Source organism: Hyla sarda, chromosome 3, assembly GCF_029499605.1.
Source record: "Hyla sarda isolate aHylSar1 chromosome 3, aHylSar1.hap1, whole genome shotgun sequence".
Classification (NCBI taxonomy): Eukaryota; Metazoa; Chordata; class Amphibia; order Anura; family Hylidae; genus Hyla; species Hyla sarda.
In genome coordinates this window covers 197,979,990-197,999,174 of record NC_079191.1, presented here as the reverse complement: position 1 = coordinate 197,999,174, position 19,185 = coordinate 197,979,990, and the positions used below count along the sequence as shown (strand labels likewise).

General features: G+C 41.1%; 1 protein-coding gene across 1 annotated transcript in view; it reads left to right on the top strand.

Annotated features, from left to right (window-relative positions):
- Positions 1–19,185, top strand: part of LMBRD1 (LMBR1 domain containing 1) — a gene marked incomplete in the record, with an annotated part of 250,015 nt that overhangs the window by 70,959 nt on the left and 159,871 nt on the right. The window contains 1 exon segment of the mRNA XM_056565826.1: positions 14,305–14,378. Within this exon segment, the coding sequence (XP_056421801.1) occupies positions 14,305–14,378 (74 nt within the window).

The following is a 19,185-nucleotide window of genomic DNA, read 5'->3' as shown; positions in this document are numbered from 1 at the left end:
CGTTCTCCGTACGGGATCATTTACATTTTATTTTAATAGTTCGGATATTTACGCATGCGGTGATACCAAATATGTATATAAAATAATTTTTTTGGGGGGTAAAATAGGGAAAATTAGACAATTTACGTTTTTATTGGGGGAGGGGGTTTTTCACATGTTTTTTTACTTTTACTTTTATTTTTACACTTATAGTCCCCATAGGGGACTATTTATAGCAACCATTCGATTGCTAATGCTGTTCAGTGCTATGTATAGGACACAGCACTGATCAGCATTATTGGTCATCCTCTGCTCTGGTCTGCGGGAAGGCAGATCAGAGCAGAAGACTCCCGGAAGGCAGCGGAGCCAGGTGAGGGGACCTCTGTCTGCCGTGCAGGATGGTCGGATCGCCGCAGCAGCGCTGCGGGCGATCCGATCATCCTGTTAAGTGACCGCGATGCTGCAGATGCCGTGATCTGTATTGATCACGGCATCTGAGGGGTTAATGGCAGACATCCGCGGGATCGCGGGTGTCCGCCATTACCGGCAGGTCCCTGGCTGCCGCGCATGCCCGCGGTTATGCTCAGGACGTAAATGTACTTCCTGGTGAGTTAAGTACCACATCACCAGGACATACATTTACGTCCTGCATCATTAAGGGATTAAATTCACCATAAGTGATATATATTTAAATCATGGCTGCTATATTTTTATAGTACGCTATATTATTCCTGAGATTAATAATCATGAATTAATCCATCAGGCAACACCAATTATATGATTAAACATCTCACACATTAAACACCTGAATACAGCATTTGGCTATATAGCTGTATACTCATACTATGTTATAATGCCACTATTTATCAGTCTTATATATATATTATATATTATATTATATTATATTATATTATAATATATAATATATTATATATTATATATTATATTATATATACCCCAGCCAAGCCAGATCACCCTGCTCTGTACTGACGAGTGGCAAAAGCCACGAAACAGCTGTCTGCAGATGGGTAGAAACTTCCCTTTTGGGGAGTAGTCTGGCTTGGCATAAAATCCCGATCAGCCTTTTATATTCCTTATTATTCCTTAATATAATATATATAAAATCAGGATTGTATAATAGGGCAAGATGGCACATTCGTTATCATATTTTAAGAATGCTTTATAAAAAGACATGAATTTTAGCCTTTAACCCCTTAAGGACGCAGGACGTAAATGTACGCCCTGGTGCTGTGGTACTTAACGCACCAGGACATACATTTACGTCCTGTACATAACCGCGGGCATCGGAGCGATGCCCGTGTCATGTGCGGCTGATCCCGGCTGCTGATCGCAGCCAGGGACCCGCCGGCAATGACCGATGCCCGCAATCTCGCGGGTGTCCGCCATTAACCCCTCAGATGCCGGGATCAATACAGATCCCGGCATCTGCGGCAGTACGCGATTTCAATGAATGATCTGATCACCCGCAGCGCTGCTGCGGGGATCCGATCATTCAGAACGCCGCACGGAGGTCCCCTCCCCTGCCTCTGTCCGGCTCCCGGCGTCTTCTGCTCTGGTCTGAGATCGAGCAGACCAGAGCAGAAGATAACCGATAACGCTGATCTGTTCTATGTCCTATACATAGAACAGATCAGTATTAGAAATCATGGAAATGCTATGAATAGTCCCCTATGGAGACTATTCAAGTGTAAAAAAAAAAAATGTAAACGTAAAAAAAAAAAAAAAAAAAAAAAGAAAAATCCCCTCCCCCCAATAAAAAAGTAAAATGTCCGTTTTTTCCTATTTTACCCTCAAATAGCGTAAAAAATAAATTTAATAGACATTTGGTTTCGCCGCTTGCGTAAATGTCTGAACTATTAAAATATAATGTTAATGATCCCGTACGGTGAACGGCGTGAACGTAAAAAAAAAAGTCCAATATTTCTACTTTTTTAATACATTTTATTTAAAACAAATTATAAAAAATGTATTAAAAGTTTTTTATATGCAAATGTGGTATCAAAAAACCGCCGCATATATGGAAAAATGAAAAAGTTATAGGTCATCAAAATAAAGGGATTATAAACGTACTAATTTGGTTAAAAAGTTTGATTTTTTTTTTTTTTTTTAAGCACAACAATAATATAAAAGTATCATTTTAATCGTATTGACCCTCAGAATAAAGAACACATATCATTTTTACCGTAAATTGTACTGCGTGAAAACTAAACCTTCCAAAATTAGCAAAATTGCGTTTTTCTTTTTAATTTCCCCACAAAAATAGTGTTTTTTGGTTGTGCCATACATTTTATGATATAATGAGTGATGTCATTACAAAGGACAACTGGTCATGCAAAAAACAAGCCCTCATACTAGTCTGGCGATGAAAATATAAGAGTTATGATTTTTAGAAGGCGAGGAGGAAAAAACGAAAACGTAAAAATGTAATTGTCTGAGTCCTTAAGGCCAAAATGGGCTGAGTCCTTAAGGGTTTAACCCCTTAAGGACACATGACGTTCTCATACGTCTCCATTTCCGAGTCCTTAAGGACACATGACGTATGAGAACGTCATGTGTTTTACCGGCCCCCCGCAACCATCTGGAGCGGAGCCGGTCCCCGATGCCTGCTGAAATCGTTCAGCAGGCATCGGGGCATATCGCCCAGGGGGGTCATTATGACCCCCCATGTCGGCGATGGCCGCAGATCGCTGGACAATTCAGTCCAGCGATCTGCGGCGGATTCCGGGTCAATCGGGTCTCCAGTGACCCGGTGACCCGGAATTATTGGCTGATCGGGGCCGTCAGAGACGGCCCCGATCAGCCAGAGCCTGCAGGGGTGAGGTGTCACTGGTGCCACCTCACGATCGCCCTGATTCGTCGGCCGGATTACCGGCCGACCAATCAGGGCGCCTGCTGCGGGTGTCACTCCCGCAACCCGCTACGCCCCTCTTCCGAAGGACGTGAGCGGGTGCGGGACGTGCACCCCGGGTGCTGGGGACCCCGATCCCCGGCGCCCCTGTTGGGATCGGGGCCCCAGAAGCAGCGGCGGCGGCGGAGACGACGAGGGACTGACCTGTAAGGCTGGATCGTTGGAGGTGAGTGACAGCCTCCTGCTGTTGCTTAGCAACAGCTCCCAGCATGCAACAAGGGCATGCTGGGAGCTGTAGTTATGCAACAGCAGGAGGCAGACCACCACAACTCCCAGCATGCCCTTATGGGCATGCTGGGACTTGTAGTTTTGCAACAGCTGGAGGCACATTCTTTCTATGGAAAAGTGTACCTTCAGCTGTTGTGTAACTACAACTCCCAGCTTGCACAATCAGCTAAAGTGCATGCTGGGAGTTGTAGTGGTGCATCTGCTGGTTGCATAACTACAACTCCCAGCATGCCCGTTGGCTGTCGGTGACTGCTGAGAGTTGTAGTTTTGCAACAGCTGAAGGCACACTGAGTTAAGTAGCAAACCAGTGTGTCTCCAGCTGTTGCATAACTACAATCCCCAGCATCCCCAGCCAAAGTAGTATGCCTCCAGCTGTTGCATAACTACAACACCCAGCATGCCCTTCCGCTGTCCGTACATGCTGGGGGTTGTAGCTTTTGCAACAGCTGAAGGCACACTGGTTGCAAAACACTGAGTTTGTTACCAAACTCGGTGTTTCACAACCAGTGTGCCTCCAGCTGTTGCACAACTACAACTCCCAGCATGCACTGATAGACCGTACATGCTGGGAGTTGTAGTTTTGCAACAGCTGGATGTTCCCCCCCCCCCCAATGTGAACGTACAGGGTACACTCACATGGGCGGAGGATTACAGTAAGTATCCGGCTGCAAGTTTGAGGTGCGGCAAAATTTCTGCTGCAGCTCAAACTGCCAGCGAGAAACTACTGTGAACCCCCCCCGCCCATGCGACTGTACCCTAAAAACACTACACTAACACACAATAAAATAAAAAGTAAAAAACACTACATATGCACATACCCCTACACAGCCCCCCTCCCCAATAAAAATGAAAAACGTCTGGTACGCCACTGTTTCCAAAACGGAGCCTCCAGCTGTTGCAAAACAACTACTCCCAGTATTGCCAGATAGCCGTTGACTGTCCAGGCATGCTGGGAGTTTTACAACAGCTGGAGGCACCCTGTTTGGGAATCACTGGCGTAGAATACCCCTATGTCCACCCCAATGCAAGTCCCTAATTTAGGCCTCAAATGCGCATGGCGCTCTCACTTTGGAGCCCTGTCGTAATTCAAGGCAACAGTTTAGGGCCACATATGGGGTATCGCCGTACTCGGGAGAAATTGGGCTTCAAATTTTGGGGGGTATTTTCTGCTATTACCCTTTTAAAAAATGTAAAATTTTTGGGAAAACAAGCATTTTAGGTAAAAAAAATATATATTTTTTTACATATGCAAAAGTCGTGAAACACCTGTAGGGTATTAAGGTTCAAATTACCCCTTGTTACGTTCCCCGAGGGGTCTAGTTTCCAAAATAGTATGCCATGTGTTTTTTTTTTTGCTGTCCTGGCACCATAGGGGCTTCCTAAATGCGGCATGCCCCCAGAGCAAAATTCGCTTTCAAAAAGCCAAATGTGACTCCTTCTCTTCTGAGACCTGTAGTGCGCCAGCAGAGCACTTTTCACCCCCATGCGAGGTGTTTTCTGTATCGGGAGAAATTGGGCTTCAAATTTTGGGGGGTATTTTCTGCTATTACCCTTTTTAAAAATGTAAAATTTTTGGGAAACCAAGCATTTTAGGTAAAAAAAAATATATATTTTTTTTACATATGCAAAAGTCGTGAATCACCTGTAGGGTATTAAGGTTCACTTTACCCCTTGTTACGTTCCCTGAGGGGTCTAGTTTCCAAAATGGTATGCCATGTGTTTTTTTTTGCTGTCCTGGCACCATAGGGGCTTCCTAAATGCGGCATTCCCCCCAAAAACCATTTGTCGCTCCTTCCCTTCTGAGCCCTCTACTGCGCCCGCCGAACAATTAACATAGACATATGAGGTATGTGCTTACTCGAGAGAAATTGGGTTTCAAATACAAGTAAAAATTTTCTCCTTTTTATCCCTTGCAAAAATTCAAAAATTGGGTCTACAAGAACATGCGAGTGTAAAAAATGAAGATTTTGAATTTTCTCCTTCACTTTGCTGCTATTCCTGTGAAACACCTAAAGGGTTAATACACTTACTGAATGTTTTTTTGAATACTTTAGGGGGTGTAGTTTTTATAATGGGGTCTTTTATGGGGTATTTCTAATATGAAGACCCTTCAAATCCACTTCAAAACTGAACTGGTCCCTGAAAAATAGTGAGTTTGAAAATTTTGTGAAAAATTTCAAAATTGCTACTGAACTTTGAAGCCCTCTGGTGTCTTCCAAAAGTAAAAACTCATAAATTTTATGATGCAAACATAAAGTAGACATATTGTATATGTGAACCCAAAAAAAAAATATATTTTGAATATCCATTTTCCTTACAAGCAGAGAGCTTCAAAGTTAGAAAAATGCAAAATTTTCATTTTTTTCATCAAATTTTGAGATTTTTCACCAAGAAAGGGTGCAAGTTACCATAAAATTTTACCACTAAGTTAAAGTAGAATATGTCACGAAAAAACAATCTCGGAATCAGAATGATAACTAAAAGCATTCCAGAGTTATTAATGTTTAAAGTGACAGTGGTCAGAATTGCAAAAAACGCTCCGGTCCTTAAGGTATAAAATGGCCTGGTCCTTAAGGGGTTAAAGGGGTACTCCGGTGGAAAAACAATTTTTTCTTTTCTTTTTTAAATCAACTGGTGCCAGAAAGTTAAACATATTTGTAAATTACTTCTATTAAAAGATCTTAATCCTTCCTGTACTTATTAGCTGCTGAATACTACAGAGGAAATTATTTTCTTTTTGGAATGCTCTCTGAATCACGAACACACTGCTCTCTGCTGACGTTATAATAATAATAATAACAATAATAATAATAATATTATTATTATTATTATTATTATTATTATTATTATTATGTCTTTATTTATTGTTGTCCGCAGTGGGATTTGAACCCAAGGCCCCAGCACTGCAAGGCAGCAGTGCTAACCACTAAGCCACCATGCTGCCCTTAACATACATCTGCTATGCACGGTTGCTAAAATGGACAGAGATGTCAGCAGAGAGCACTGTGTTTGTGATGTCATCAGTGTTCCAAAAAGAAAGAAATTTCCTCTGTAGCATTCAGCAGCTAATAAGTACTGGAAGGATTAAGATTTTTTAATAGAAGTAATTTACAAATATCTTTAACTTTCTGGCACCAGTTGATTTAAAAAAGAAAAAAAAATGTTTTTCCACCGGAGTACCCCTTTAATTCACCTCTGGCTAGTTGAAACGGGCCTCTCTCAGGGATCTGTCCATTGTTTACAGTCCCCCAGTATCACTTAGCTCAATACATAGTTGAGATGTGAAGACAATGGCTCTCATAACTAGAGATGAGCGAACTTACAGTAAATTCGATTTGTCACGAACTTCTCGGTTCGACAGTTGATGACTTTTCCTGCATAAATTAGTTCAGCTATCAGGTGCTCCCGTGGGCTGGAAAAGGTGGATACAGTCCTAGGAGACTCTTTCCTAGGAATGTATCCACCTTTTCCAGCCCACCGGAGCACCTGAAGACTGAACTAATTTATGCAGGAAAAGTCATCAACTGCCGAGCCGAGAAGTTCGTGACAAATCGAATTTACTGTAAGTTCGCTCATCTCTACTGAAAACACTGTTAAGATGTGAAGGCTTTCAGTTATTTGTTTTTCTTAGGCTACTTTCACACTATGATTCATAAGTCCGTTATAAAACTTCAGTTATATTCTATTCTGATTTAAAGGACGTTATATAACGGATGAATAAAACGATTATAACGGATGAATAGATTTCTAACGTCCGTTAATTAAACGGATAAATGTTTATCCGTTATTATCCGTTAATACCTTATTATTAACGTCCGTTATATTCACCTTTGTTTGACCTCTCCCTACCTGCACACTTTGCAACAGCTGAAGCTCCTCCTCCTACCTGAAGGGGAGGGTATAAAAGGATGCCACAATGATCCTGCCGCAGTCTGCATTTCAGCATTGAGAGGGAGAGTACTATCAGTTGCCTTGCTTGTTATCAGACTATCGGGGGGGGGGGGGTTGCAGGAGGGTGCAGCACTACTCTGCCTACTCTGCCTCCTGGAAGGGGGGGTGGTGCAGGAGGGTGCAGCACTACTCTGCCTACTCTGCCTCCTGGAAGGGGGGGGGGGGTGCAGGAGGGTGCACTGCTCTGGTTCTTGGGCTGTTAATGGAGCGCTGCTGAAGTGCTATCAGGGGTGCTATCAGGCGGATGAATACGGATACCCAGAACAGACTCCTACTGCTGCCTCCTGCTGTCTGACCAGGAAGTAGAGGGGGGGTGACAGGGGGTGTGAGCACTACTCAACTTTTCCATGTGACTTCAGGAGTGTGAAGTCTCTAGTGAGCATGCTCAGTAGCACTAACGGACGTTAAATTAACGGACAATAATGGGTGTATTTTGTAACGTCCGTTACTCCATAGGCTTCAATGTTAATAATTAATGGACGTTCAATGATCCGGTAATTATAGTGTGAAAGCAGCCTTAGACTCCACCATTGTTTGGTAAAGAACTTGCCTATAAACCATTGTTTGGCTTATTTACATGTCTCTTAGAAGAGATACACCTTTTCAATCAATGGTATGGATACACATTTCTTAGAGATGGGCTTTGGTCTCTCAAATACTCCATTTTAGGCCTTCTGAGAATAGGGACAACATGGAGGACATATTGCCATGTATTATTAAAAATAGTGATTCATATTTGGGGCTTACTGTTCATCTGTGTTTATGCTGGTTCTGGCCAGAAAACAGCCTTGTTGTGCTACTCAAGTCTCCTGCATTCCTCTCCATAGCAGGAAGCATTTCCATGAGCAAGCTGTGTCAGCTTTCTTTTCTTGACTTGGTGTCTCTCGGTGATTGCTGCAGGAATCCAGATTAGGAGCTGTGGGTACATAGATGACTTGGCCAGAAATTGAACATGAAATTTAGGGCTGTAAAGATTACTCAGTTATCGATTTAAAGTAGTGGTAATTGTTGTGAATGATTTCCATCATGAATTTGTTGATTAGGGGTGTGGCCTCATTCATTATAGGAGGGGGCCTATAGGTGCTGTTGGTCTGCATGTGCCACCTACCTGTCGCCCAGAGACCGTGGCCTAGAGTGCAGTATAGAAGCCAGCGCCTGCTTCATCAGTGAATGCCACCTCCTGTCACAAGAAGCCTTCACTCCAGACACCTGCCAGAAGCTCCGTTTTTTTTTTTTTTTCATCCCCCCCCTGTAGGGTGCAAGGAGGAGAGCCAAGGTATGTGAACTGCTCATTCTTCCCTGCAGTGAGGATCCACCTCATAGGTTAACCCTTCAGGTGCTGTTTCCTCTCTTTCTATCATTATCCTGCAGAATTTTTTTTCCCCCTCCCTGCACTGGTCCCTAGCCGAGATCTTCTTCCTGAGCTGCAGCATGACGCCTGGGCCAGGAGTGCCCTTGGGGCCCAGAGTGTCATACTTCTGCTCAGCCAATCATTGGCCGCAGTGATACCTGGCTCAGCTAGTGATTGGTTAAGTGCCAATATGACACACTGGAGCAGGACACCGAATGCACCATACGAGTGCTGAAAGTCAGTGTGTATGTGTATCTATTTTTTTTTTTAGTTTTTTTTTATTTGCCTATACTGTTGAGTGGGCATTGTTGTTATATAAAAATGAACCCCCCTGCCAGATAACCACTTAAACTAATTTCTGCTCTCCTAAAGCCATTTTTAACTCCTTTATGCCCCCCCACCCTTTTTTTTTTTTTTTTTTTTTCATTTGGGCCAATTTTTAATTTTTTTACGACTGCCGAAATTGTATAAGACTTGAAGATATAAACAAAAAAAAACCTCTTTGCGAGCGCTGTTCTTGATTTCAGAAATTTCAAGCCAGATGCTGGAGTATGGTTAAAGTGAGCACTAAGTTGATTGATAAATAAATAAAAACCAATGACTCATTTCGGAGGTACAGTCCGTCCTCCTTCCTTAGATTGGCATGTACCTTAGGACTGTACCTCCGAAACACGTCATTGATTTAACATTTTTTTTTATCAATAAACCTAGTGCTATACAGCACTTTAACCATACTCCAGCATCTGGCTTGAAAGTTCTGGAATCAAGTACAGCACCTGCAAAGTTTTTTTGTTTTTTTTATTTCTTCAAGTTTCTTATGGAAGAAGGCTCCCTCCTTCCCTTTCCACCTTTTGGGCTCGGCAGTTTGTTTCCACAAGATCATTGGTACCCCATAGGGGTGATATGCACATTATTTCTGGAACCAGGTGAGCGGCCATCTTGAAAAGCCAACCTTTTCCTGTCCTTGTTAGGACACTGGTGCCTTGGGTAATATATGAGGCACTTTTTACCCTAGAAGTTGTATGAGGGCTTCTTAGTTGCAGAACAAGTTGTACTTTTTATTTTTTATTTTAAATTCAAGGTGTAATATATATATTTTTTTCATATATCAACAAGAACAAATGCATGGAAGTCAAAGACTCACAAGTTAGTGTCAATAGAAATCGAAAGGTGTAACATTGTGTAGCTATCATTTCGACAAGAATATCAAGCATATGTCAAAAGAACAGAAAAAAGAACAATGGTATAATAAGGCATGAGAACAAGACACAATGTAACAGGGTATAATATATCTGGCCGTGTATGACATTGAAGCATTGAGGAGCTCAGCTAAGAAAATATTGAGTATAAAATACAGATAACATTAGAAAGAGCCTCAGTAGATAACAAGTATACAATAATAGAGGGCCAGTACCTTTTAAGGGGAAGTTGAGTGGTAAAATCTGGTTTACAGGAAGAGCTTTAAATCTGTAAGATATAGGCTAGTAAAGTCTGGAGATGATGGAAAGGTGTTCCAGGGATACTAAGTCATAGTGTAGTGTGACAACTGATTGCGTGTGTCAGCTGTCAGTTCCTCCATTCTATAAATGTGAGATACTTCCTGGAACCAGGATGATATTGTGGGTGGGGTAGGTGACTTCCACAGTCTTGGGATAACCGTCTTTGTGGCTAGCAGAAGAAAAGAGATTAAATGGGAAGTACCTGTAGGTATAGAAGGGGGAAGGATAGAAAGAAGAGTGACCTCAGAAGTAGGTGCGAGGCGGACAGAGGTGATGGGGTCTATTACGTCTAGCGCTTTCGTCCAAAAGTTGAACAGAGAAGTGCAGGTCAACCAAACTGAGTTACAACGCCAGCACTCAGCAGAGATGCCTGTATAGAAGGTTGCTAGTAGGGAAGGGACTCTAACTATAAAGGTCTTGACAAGATGGTATAGTCTCCTGAGCCTTGTAGGATATTGAGGATTTGTGACATTTAACAGTTGCTCTGCGCCAATCATCATCAGAAATTGGGTGATCCAATTTCCTCTCCCAACCAGCCTTAAAGGGAAGAGGTTGATCTGTTATTACATTTAAGAGAAGAGCATAAAGGACACTGACTGCACGTGTCACAGGGCAGGAGGTTACGCACAGCTTTTCAAACTGAGATAGAGGGCGATGAAGGAGTAATTTGTTCTTCATCGTTTGGTAAAAGTGTTTTAACTGGGTGTATTGGAAAAGCTGGGTGGGAGAGGGAGAGGGGATGATATCTATGAGTGGTTTCAGAGATGTCTGGTCGAGAAGAGCATGGAATGTGACGCCCTGTCCTCGCTGATAGGACAAGAAGCAACGGCAAGAGAGTGTCGGAGAAAAAGGATTATCAAATAGTGGAGTTAAGCGACCGTCCGGCGGGAAAAAGGTCAAAGTGAGATAAAGTTGTACTTTTTATTAGTATACTTTATCATATAATGTATTACGGAGCCTGAAATATATATATATATATATATATATATATATATATATATATATATATATATATATATATATATATATATATATATTATGGCATAATTGAAAAAATATGGAATTGTGCAATTTTGCATTGCAATAATTTTTTAAGGTTCACAATACAGTAAATCTAGCATGCTATATATTCTATGGATTAGTACTATTTCAATTATAATTTAACCCCTTAAGGACGCAGGACGTAAATGTACGTCCTGGTGCGGTGGTACTTAACGCACCAGGACGTACATTTACGTCCTGTGCATAACCGCGGGCATCGGAGCGATGCCCGTGTCATGCGCGGCTGATCCCGGCTGCTGATCGCAGCCAGGGACCCGCCGGCAATGGCCGACGCCAGCGATCTCGCGGGCGTCCGCCATTAACCCCTCAGGTGCCGGGATCAATACAGATCCCGGCATCTGCGGCAGTGCGCGATTTAAATGAACGATCGGATCGCCCGCAGCGCTGCTGCGGGGATCCAATCATTCAGAACGCCGCACGGAGGTCCCCTCACCTTCCTGCTTCCGGCTCCCGGCGTCTTCTGCTCTGGTCTGTGATCGAGCAGACCAGAGCAGAAGATCGCCGATAACACTGATCTGTTCTATGTCCTATACATAGAACAGATCAGTATTAGCAATCATGGTATTGCTATGAACAGTCCCCTATGGGGACTATTCAAGTGTAAAAAAAAAAGTGAAAAATCCCCTCCCCCAATAAAAAAGTAAAATGTCCGTTTTTTCCTATTTTACCCCCAAAAAGCGTAAAAAATAAATTTTATAGACATATTTGGTATCTCCGCGTGCGTAAATGTCCGAACTATTAAAATAAAATGTTAATGATCCCGTACGGTGAACGGCGTGAACGTAAAAAAAAAAAAAAAGTCAAAAATTGCTACTTTTTTAATACATTTTATAAAAAAATTATGAAAAATGTATTAAGTTTTTTTATATGCAAATGTGGTATCAAAAAAAAGTACAGATCATGGCGCAAAAAATTAGCACTCATACCGCCGCTTATACGGAAAAATAAAAAAGTTAGAGGTCATCAAAATAAAGGGATTATAAACGTACTAATTTGGTTAAAAAGTTTGTGATTTTTTTTTTAAGCACAACAATAATAGAAAAGTATATAATCATGGGTATCATTTTAATCGTATTGACCCTCAGAATAAAGAACACGTCATTTTTACCGTAAATTGTACGGCGTGAAAACGAAACCTTCCAAAATTAGCAAAATTGCGTTTTTCTTTTTAATTTCCCCACAAAAAGTGTTTTTTGGTTGCGCCATACATTTTATGAAATAATGAGTTATGTCATTACAAAGGACAACTGGTCGCGCAAAAAACAAGCCCCCATATTAGTCTGTGGATGAAAATATAAAAGAGTTATGATTTTTAGAAGGCGAGGAGGAAAAAATGAAAACCAAAAATTCAATTTTTTGACTCCTTTAACTTTTTTTTTCCCCACCTATGAAACTGTTAGGTTTTATTTTTTGCGCCATGAGCTGTAGTTTGTAATGGTACCATTTTTGCATATATATGACTTTTTGATCACTTTTTATTACGGTTATTCTTGGACAGCCATCCTGGGAAACCACCAGTCCCCTAGACCCCAGGGTTTACCGGCATTAAATTTTTATATTCCATGATTGCTATTAATCACAGCATTTAACCATTTCAATAACTAACATCTGAGCCAGCTCCGATGTCCGTCATTACTGGCAGATGTCAGCTGCTGATAGTAGCAGGGATCTGCCGGTTATGACACGGACCCAACCCATGACATAACGGTACACCATAGGTCTGGAAGGGGTTAAATCCAATTAATCAATTATACAAATCAGCTCACTTATTGATTATGAAAATAATGGTTAGTTGCAGCCCTAATCAAATAAGCTTGTATAGTAACATCTGATAGCCATAATTTATAATGGCCAGATATAAAATCACAATATTTTTTTTTAAACATATAGAAGAGAGAGTGTTTGAATAAGTATATCTGCAACATATTTTTTTTTTATTTTTTTTTATGATGGTGACAGTGCCTCTCTAACTCTATGAAGGTTTTACATATCTGACAACTTCCTAGCATAGATTAGATAAACACATGTGCCATTACTTCTAGTTCAGCTGCTTAGGAGAAGCACAGCTGTTTCACAATTCTGATATGGAAAGCCTTCATAATTGCTGTTCTTAGTGGATTTTAAGCTTAAGGAGTATTGTTTTTCTATTTATTTTATTTACCATATTTGATAGCATCCTTTTTGGCTTTAGTAGTTCAGTGACATCTGGCTTTTCTTAAGCAAACTACATCTTCTGATGAAGGGCTCCTACAAATGAGTAAACCCTAGGCAAAATTCTGGAGTTACAATATTTGTGAAACATACCTCATACAAATGAGTAAATTATTTAATTTACTAGCATATGTTTTTTGGCATCCTGCAGAGTGGAAAAATTATAGAATCCCACACTGTTGAGGGAAAAAAATGATGGAGTCATTTTGTCATTTTCATTTCTAAAATTAGAGGCACTGTATTTGTAAAATAAGTAGAGACACATGGCTAAAACAGGAAAATTATTTTTGAGACCCTTAAAATTTGGGTCTATTTAGGTTAGGGAAAAGTCGACTTAGGGGTGACCTATTTAACTATGTATAAATGTCAGTGGGCAGTACAGAGATCTCTCCCATGATCAATTTATACCCAAGTCTGTAACAATAACAAGGGAGTGCCCTCTATGCCTAGATGATAAATTTCTACAACAACAATGAAGGGGATTCTTTACTGTAAGAGCAGTGAGACTTACTACAAGTAACTATAATCCAAAATGATTACATGTTAAAGTTACTAGGTTCTAAAGAAGAGTTGTTGATCCAGGGTTTGAGATTGAATTTTTTTTTTCCCCTAAATTAAGAAAACTTGCTTCTACACTGTGTGGATTTCAGGGGGGATTCTTTCCTTTTTTCTTTCTTTCCTTCCTTCCTTCCCTCCTTATCTGCTTTGCAGGGTAAGGCCATGTTCACACGGCTAAAAAAGCGCAAAATGTCCGGTGGACATTCTGCATATTTTCTTGAATCAGCAAGTCAAGGACCACCCGGAAATGCATCTCGTGTTCAGCTATTAAATGTTTTGTGTTTTTTAGATGTTATTTGTGTAGTAGTAATGTAAATGTTTGGACTATGATAGGATTTTGTATTCATTTACTGGCCATATGTGGACAAGACTAGTCCATTTATTTTGTTTTACCATGGAAAATAAAGATGTATTTTGTATGTAAATCTTGAAAGGATTGCATGATTCTTGTAATTTACAACAGCAATAACCCTAGCAAAAATAATCTGTTATTTCCATAAAAGAGTTGTCACCACATAAGACAAATTGTTTTTCAGATGGTTTGGACGCCTTGTCATTTTCCATCAGCTCCTTGACCTTGATAGGAATGTTGGCAGCAATCACCTACACAGTAAGTTTTTCCTAAATTTCTTCTTTTAAGGGCACATGTTTTATTAAGGCTTGTGATGAATCTCTTGGCATACACACTAAGCATGTTTATGGGGCTAAAAAAAACAAAGTATGGAATAGTGTAGTTTACTTTTCAGCTTTCTTAAAAAAAAACTTTTTGTTTTGTTTTTTTTTAGCTGTGTTATTAAAGAAGATATCCAGCGGACAAAAACATATCCTTTATCCGAGATCTCTTGTCCGGGGCTCTGACTTGGCTCGGCTATGCTTCACTAAAGCATGTCTCATACCCAGCATGAAGCTGATCGAAACACTTCTCCTCCATTCCGCTATTTGGTAAAGGCGGAGACACAGTGCTTGCATGTCCCTTCCTCTTCCATAGAAATGAATGGAGGGGGCGCGTTTTGACTAGCTGACGTGCAGGGTGCGAATCATGATCAGAGCAGCTGAGCCGGAGCCTGCAGATAGGGGATAAGTTTTTGTCCACTGGATATCTTTAAGATATATATTCAATTCTAAATGTGTTAGGTGTTTTCAAACTATGAAGTTCTGTCTTATTTGCTATGCCCATTATTATTCTTTTTCTCATACACTTAAAAGGAAAGCAATATGCACTAATGCATTCATTTTTTTCAACATAGATTCCTATTGAGGAGTCTAGAAACACTAGAGATACATCAGTCCGCCATTACACTAACAGCAGTTGTCATTCAGCTCAAAAGAATTTGGCCTCTATTATGGCATGTGGATGTTATGGGCGTAAATAAAACGTTCTCAGTTGGAACCCCTTTCTATAAGCAAAGGGAGACATTAAAGCATACAAATTATTCCAAAGTGTGAGTTTTCAGTCTATCCACTATGCCTAACCATAAACTATCACAGGACCTTCGGCCTCCCCAGGCATTTGTGATTTTTTTATTTGATTTTTTTTTTTTTTTTATCCCAAATGCCTGGGTTGGGACTGATTCTAGGGGCGTTCTTATAATATTAATATGCCCTCCTTAATTCCTGAGATGTGAAGGTTTTTGTACCCATATGTCATAAAATCCATCAGATGCTCTTACATACACTACTGTGTGTTGAAGCGGCAGTGGAAGGCTGGGATTTACATAAGGGGTGTCCTGGAGCCCACTCATGAGGGTAATAGTACTTGCACAATCCTTGTTTTCTTTGACTCCTTCGTGTTGTTTTTTTACTCCCCAGAGGCGAATAAGGGCAGCACAAGATCCTGGCTCACAACTCACTTTTGTGTGCCACTACCCCCACCATCCCCTACACTGGCAGGATATAGGATTACATACATCTCGTAACATCCTGCTGCCTAAGATCACACTGTTGGCGCCAGCATGTTCCTTATGTAAATCAAAGCCTCTCAAGGCAGCAACAGCACATAGTATTGTATGCCCATCTGGGGTGCAATGTTTGGCTGGGTCACAGGTCTTCTTTAACATCCACAGTGGAAGATCACATCATATAGATAAAACTAGGCTATTAAAAGTTAATGACCACATCTTGCAAAGTCATCTCTGCACAGTTCACAGAGCATGCTCATCTCCAGTCTATTTTATCCTTGTATCAGTGTCCATGTAGCTGCTGTAAAATGGATTTCTAAATGCTGTTAAAGGAGTTCTCCAGGATAAGGTGTGTGTGTGTGTGTGTGTGTGTGTGTGTGTGTGTGTGTGTGTGTGTGTATATATATGTGTGTTTTTTTTTATTTTTATTTTTTGTTCTATGTGCCCACTATGTTTGGGTCATTACAAATTTTGACTGCGTTTTGCAATAATTTTCCTCCCAAGACAAAACTCTGATACGTTGAGAAATTGACCCAAACGTAGTCACTAACTGACTACGCTCTGGCCACTGAAATAAATTGGGCCTGTGCCTGTCTGAGCAGGCACTGGTACATCAGCATGTCATTTTGACATTTGCCTCAGAAGCATCAAACGTGATCTGAACAAGGCCTAAGGCAACATTTTTTAACATCTCCATTTTATTATCTTTTCAAGATTTTAAATTAAAGAGATATTCCAGTATAAAATAAAATCTAAAATTAATGTACACACTGCTGGGCAAAATAAAAAGGGCTACTTGCCTACCCCTGTCTCCCACTTACATGTCTGAGCAGTGATTGGCAGGGGTGGGGGGGTGTTATTCGGCAGAGTCCTACTTTAGACGTTTAGGAGACCAGAAGGACCCACATTGGAAACTGCACATGACTCGGGTAGGTTATTATGACATTATTTATTTTATTTTTAAACTGGTATATGTCTTTAAATGGGCACTGTCAGTCAAAAACTTTTATATGTTCAACATCTTGGCAAAACATAAACCTTTCAAATATACTTCATAAGAATTTTTTTATTTCCTTTTTATAGAAATCATGGCTTATAAAAATCATGGCTTTGTCCAAATTGAAGCACAGGCATGGACAATGTCCAGTAAGTGAGGGTGGGATAGCACTCCTCTGTGCTCTCTCCTGTTTGATAGTACTCCTCTGTGCTTTCTCCTGTCTGATAGCACTCCTCTGTGCTCTCTTGTCTGATAGTACTCCTCTGTGCTCTCTCCTGTCTGATAGGACTCCTCTGTGCTCTCTCCTGTCTGATAGGACTCATCTGTTCTCTCTCCTGTCTGATAGTACTCCTCTGTGCTCTCTCCTGTCTGATAGTACTCCTCTGTGCTCTCTCCTGTCTGATAGGACTCCTCTGTGCTCTCTCCTGTCTGATAGGACTCCTCTGTGCTCTCTCCTGTCTGATACCACTCCTCTGTCCTATCAGATACAGAGGGGTCCTATCAGACTGGAGAGAGCACAGAGCAGTGCTAGCCCACCCTCACTTATTGGAATTTTTCCATGCCTGTGCTTCAGCTTGGACAAAGCCATGACTTCTATAAAAAGGAAATAACATTTTCTTATGAAGTATATTAGAAAGGTTAGTGCAAGATGTACAACATATAAAAAGTTTTTGTATTGGCCAGTGCACATTTAAGATTGTATGTTAAAGGGGTATTCCGGGTTTATACATCTTATCCCCTGTCCAAAGGATAGGGGATAAGATGTATGATCGCAGGGGACCCCAGCAATCTGTGCAGCTCCTGGCATTATGTACCGGACGCTGCTTCCGAGACGGGGAGAGGATGTCATGGCCACGCCCCCTAGTGACGTCACACCACACCCCCTTCATTCAGGTCTATTGGAGGGGGCATGATGGTGATCTGGTTGTATCTCACAAATCTATTCTTATTTAATCTAGTTTACATTTTTCAGCTGTTTATTCCCTGCATGTCATGTTTTCATCTAAATGATGAAACTCCAAATGCCTCAGGATGTAGCATCTGGGCTTTCTTGCATGAATAGTTAATAGGCTGTCGTATGCAAAACACATATTACTGTTATGATGCTTTGATCAGGTGGCTCTAGGGAAAGAGGCTCGACTGCAAATCATTGTGCTCTTTAGCCTTTTATTAAAATGTCACAGCGTTCTGTGCCCGCCACTTAATTTTCTATAGTAGTGTGCAGTTAGTGTCTATGGCACAGTGGGGCAGATTTATTAATGTTGCCTTTGGGGGCGGGTTTCAGTAGTATTTTCAACATCATTTTTTCAATATCTTGCTGCTTATAATAAATGTCTTTACAGCTGTGCACCAGGTGAGACTTGGCGTGTATATGTACTTCGACCTTGTTATACAATATTCCGTCTTTAGAAATTGATAAATATGCCACTCCGCTACCGAGAAGACCTAATTGCTGGCAGATGTATTTAGCTTCCTGAACTGAGACCAATACAGGAGGAACAAACCGCTCTGAAATCACATGAGTATTCCAGCCCCATGCAGTTGCTACTAGGTGAAACCAGAGAGCCACCAAATGCATATAAGACAGGGAACAAAATCTGGTTGCCAAGGTTGATTTATTTTTAGACATGTTATTTTAGGCACTTTGAGAGGCAGCGAGTGTAGTTTTGCTTTCCTTTACATAGGACAAAGGCTCCCTTTTGAACTCCAGCCCCCCACCAATCTAAGGCTAAGTTTAGACGACTACGGAATTTCCACCTTCAATTCCGCTTTGAAATTGCAGGCAGAAATTCTGCTTACTAAAATGTATAGTATAGTGAATGGGTTTTCCGTCCACAAATTCACACTTATGAATTTTTGAAGCAGAATTTGTGAAATGGAAAATCTGCTTTAAAATTTCTGCCTGAAGAATGGTGTTGCTCATTCTTCAGGCGGAAATACTTGTGGAACACATTGCAGTCTATTGGGGCCTGCAATGTCCACGCAGTCCTAGGGCCGACTGATTCAGTCGGTGCTAGCCGCACTTGGAATCTCCGGGCGTAAATTTTCTGTCTGGCGATTCTGCAGTTTGAACTTAGCCTAAGAGAGATTAATTGCTGTGTAATTGCAACCATTGTAGTGCTGCAGCAACCTGCCCACCACCCCTGCATAATGGACAGAGCTGAGGCTTCCAGCTCTATACATTGTTTATATCTGGGTCCTGCGGATGTGCAGAACAGCAACACTTAACCAATTTACCATGGATAGCCTCTCCTTTTTAATTGTGGAATTACTGGATTTTTTCCAGCAAAGCCAGATAAAATAACCAGTATATCCACCTTGTATATCCACCCACATACCCTAAGGACCCATTTAGACAGTGAAATATCGGCCCAGAAGAGTTTAGAGTTGACATTGTGTGCAGCAGGCACAGACAGTCGTTGCTAGGACTGCTTGAACATGCGCCATCTCCATTGATGCCAATGCATGTCCTAGAGGATTGCACTGAAAGAATAAACATTCATGCTTCAGTAGAGTCCAGA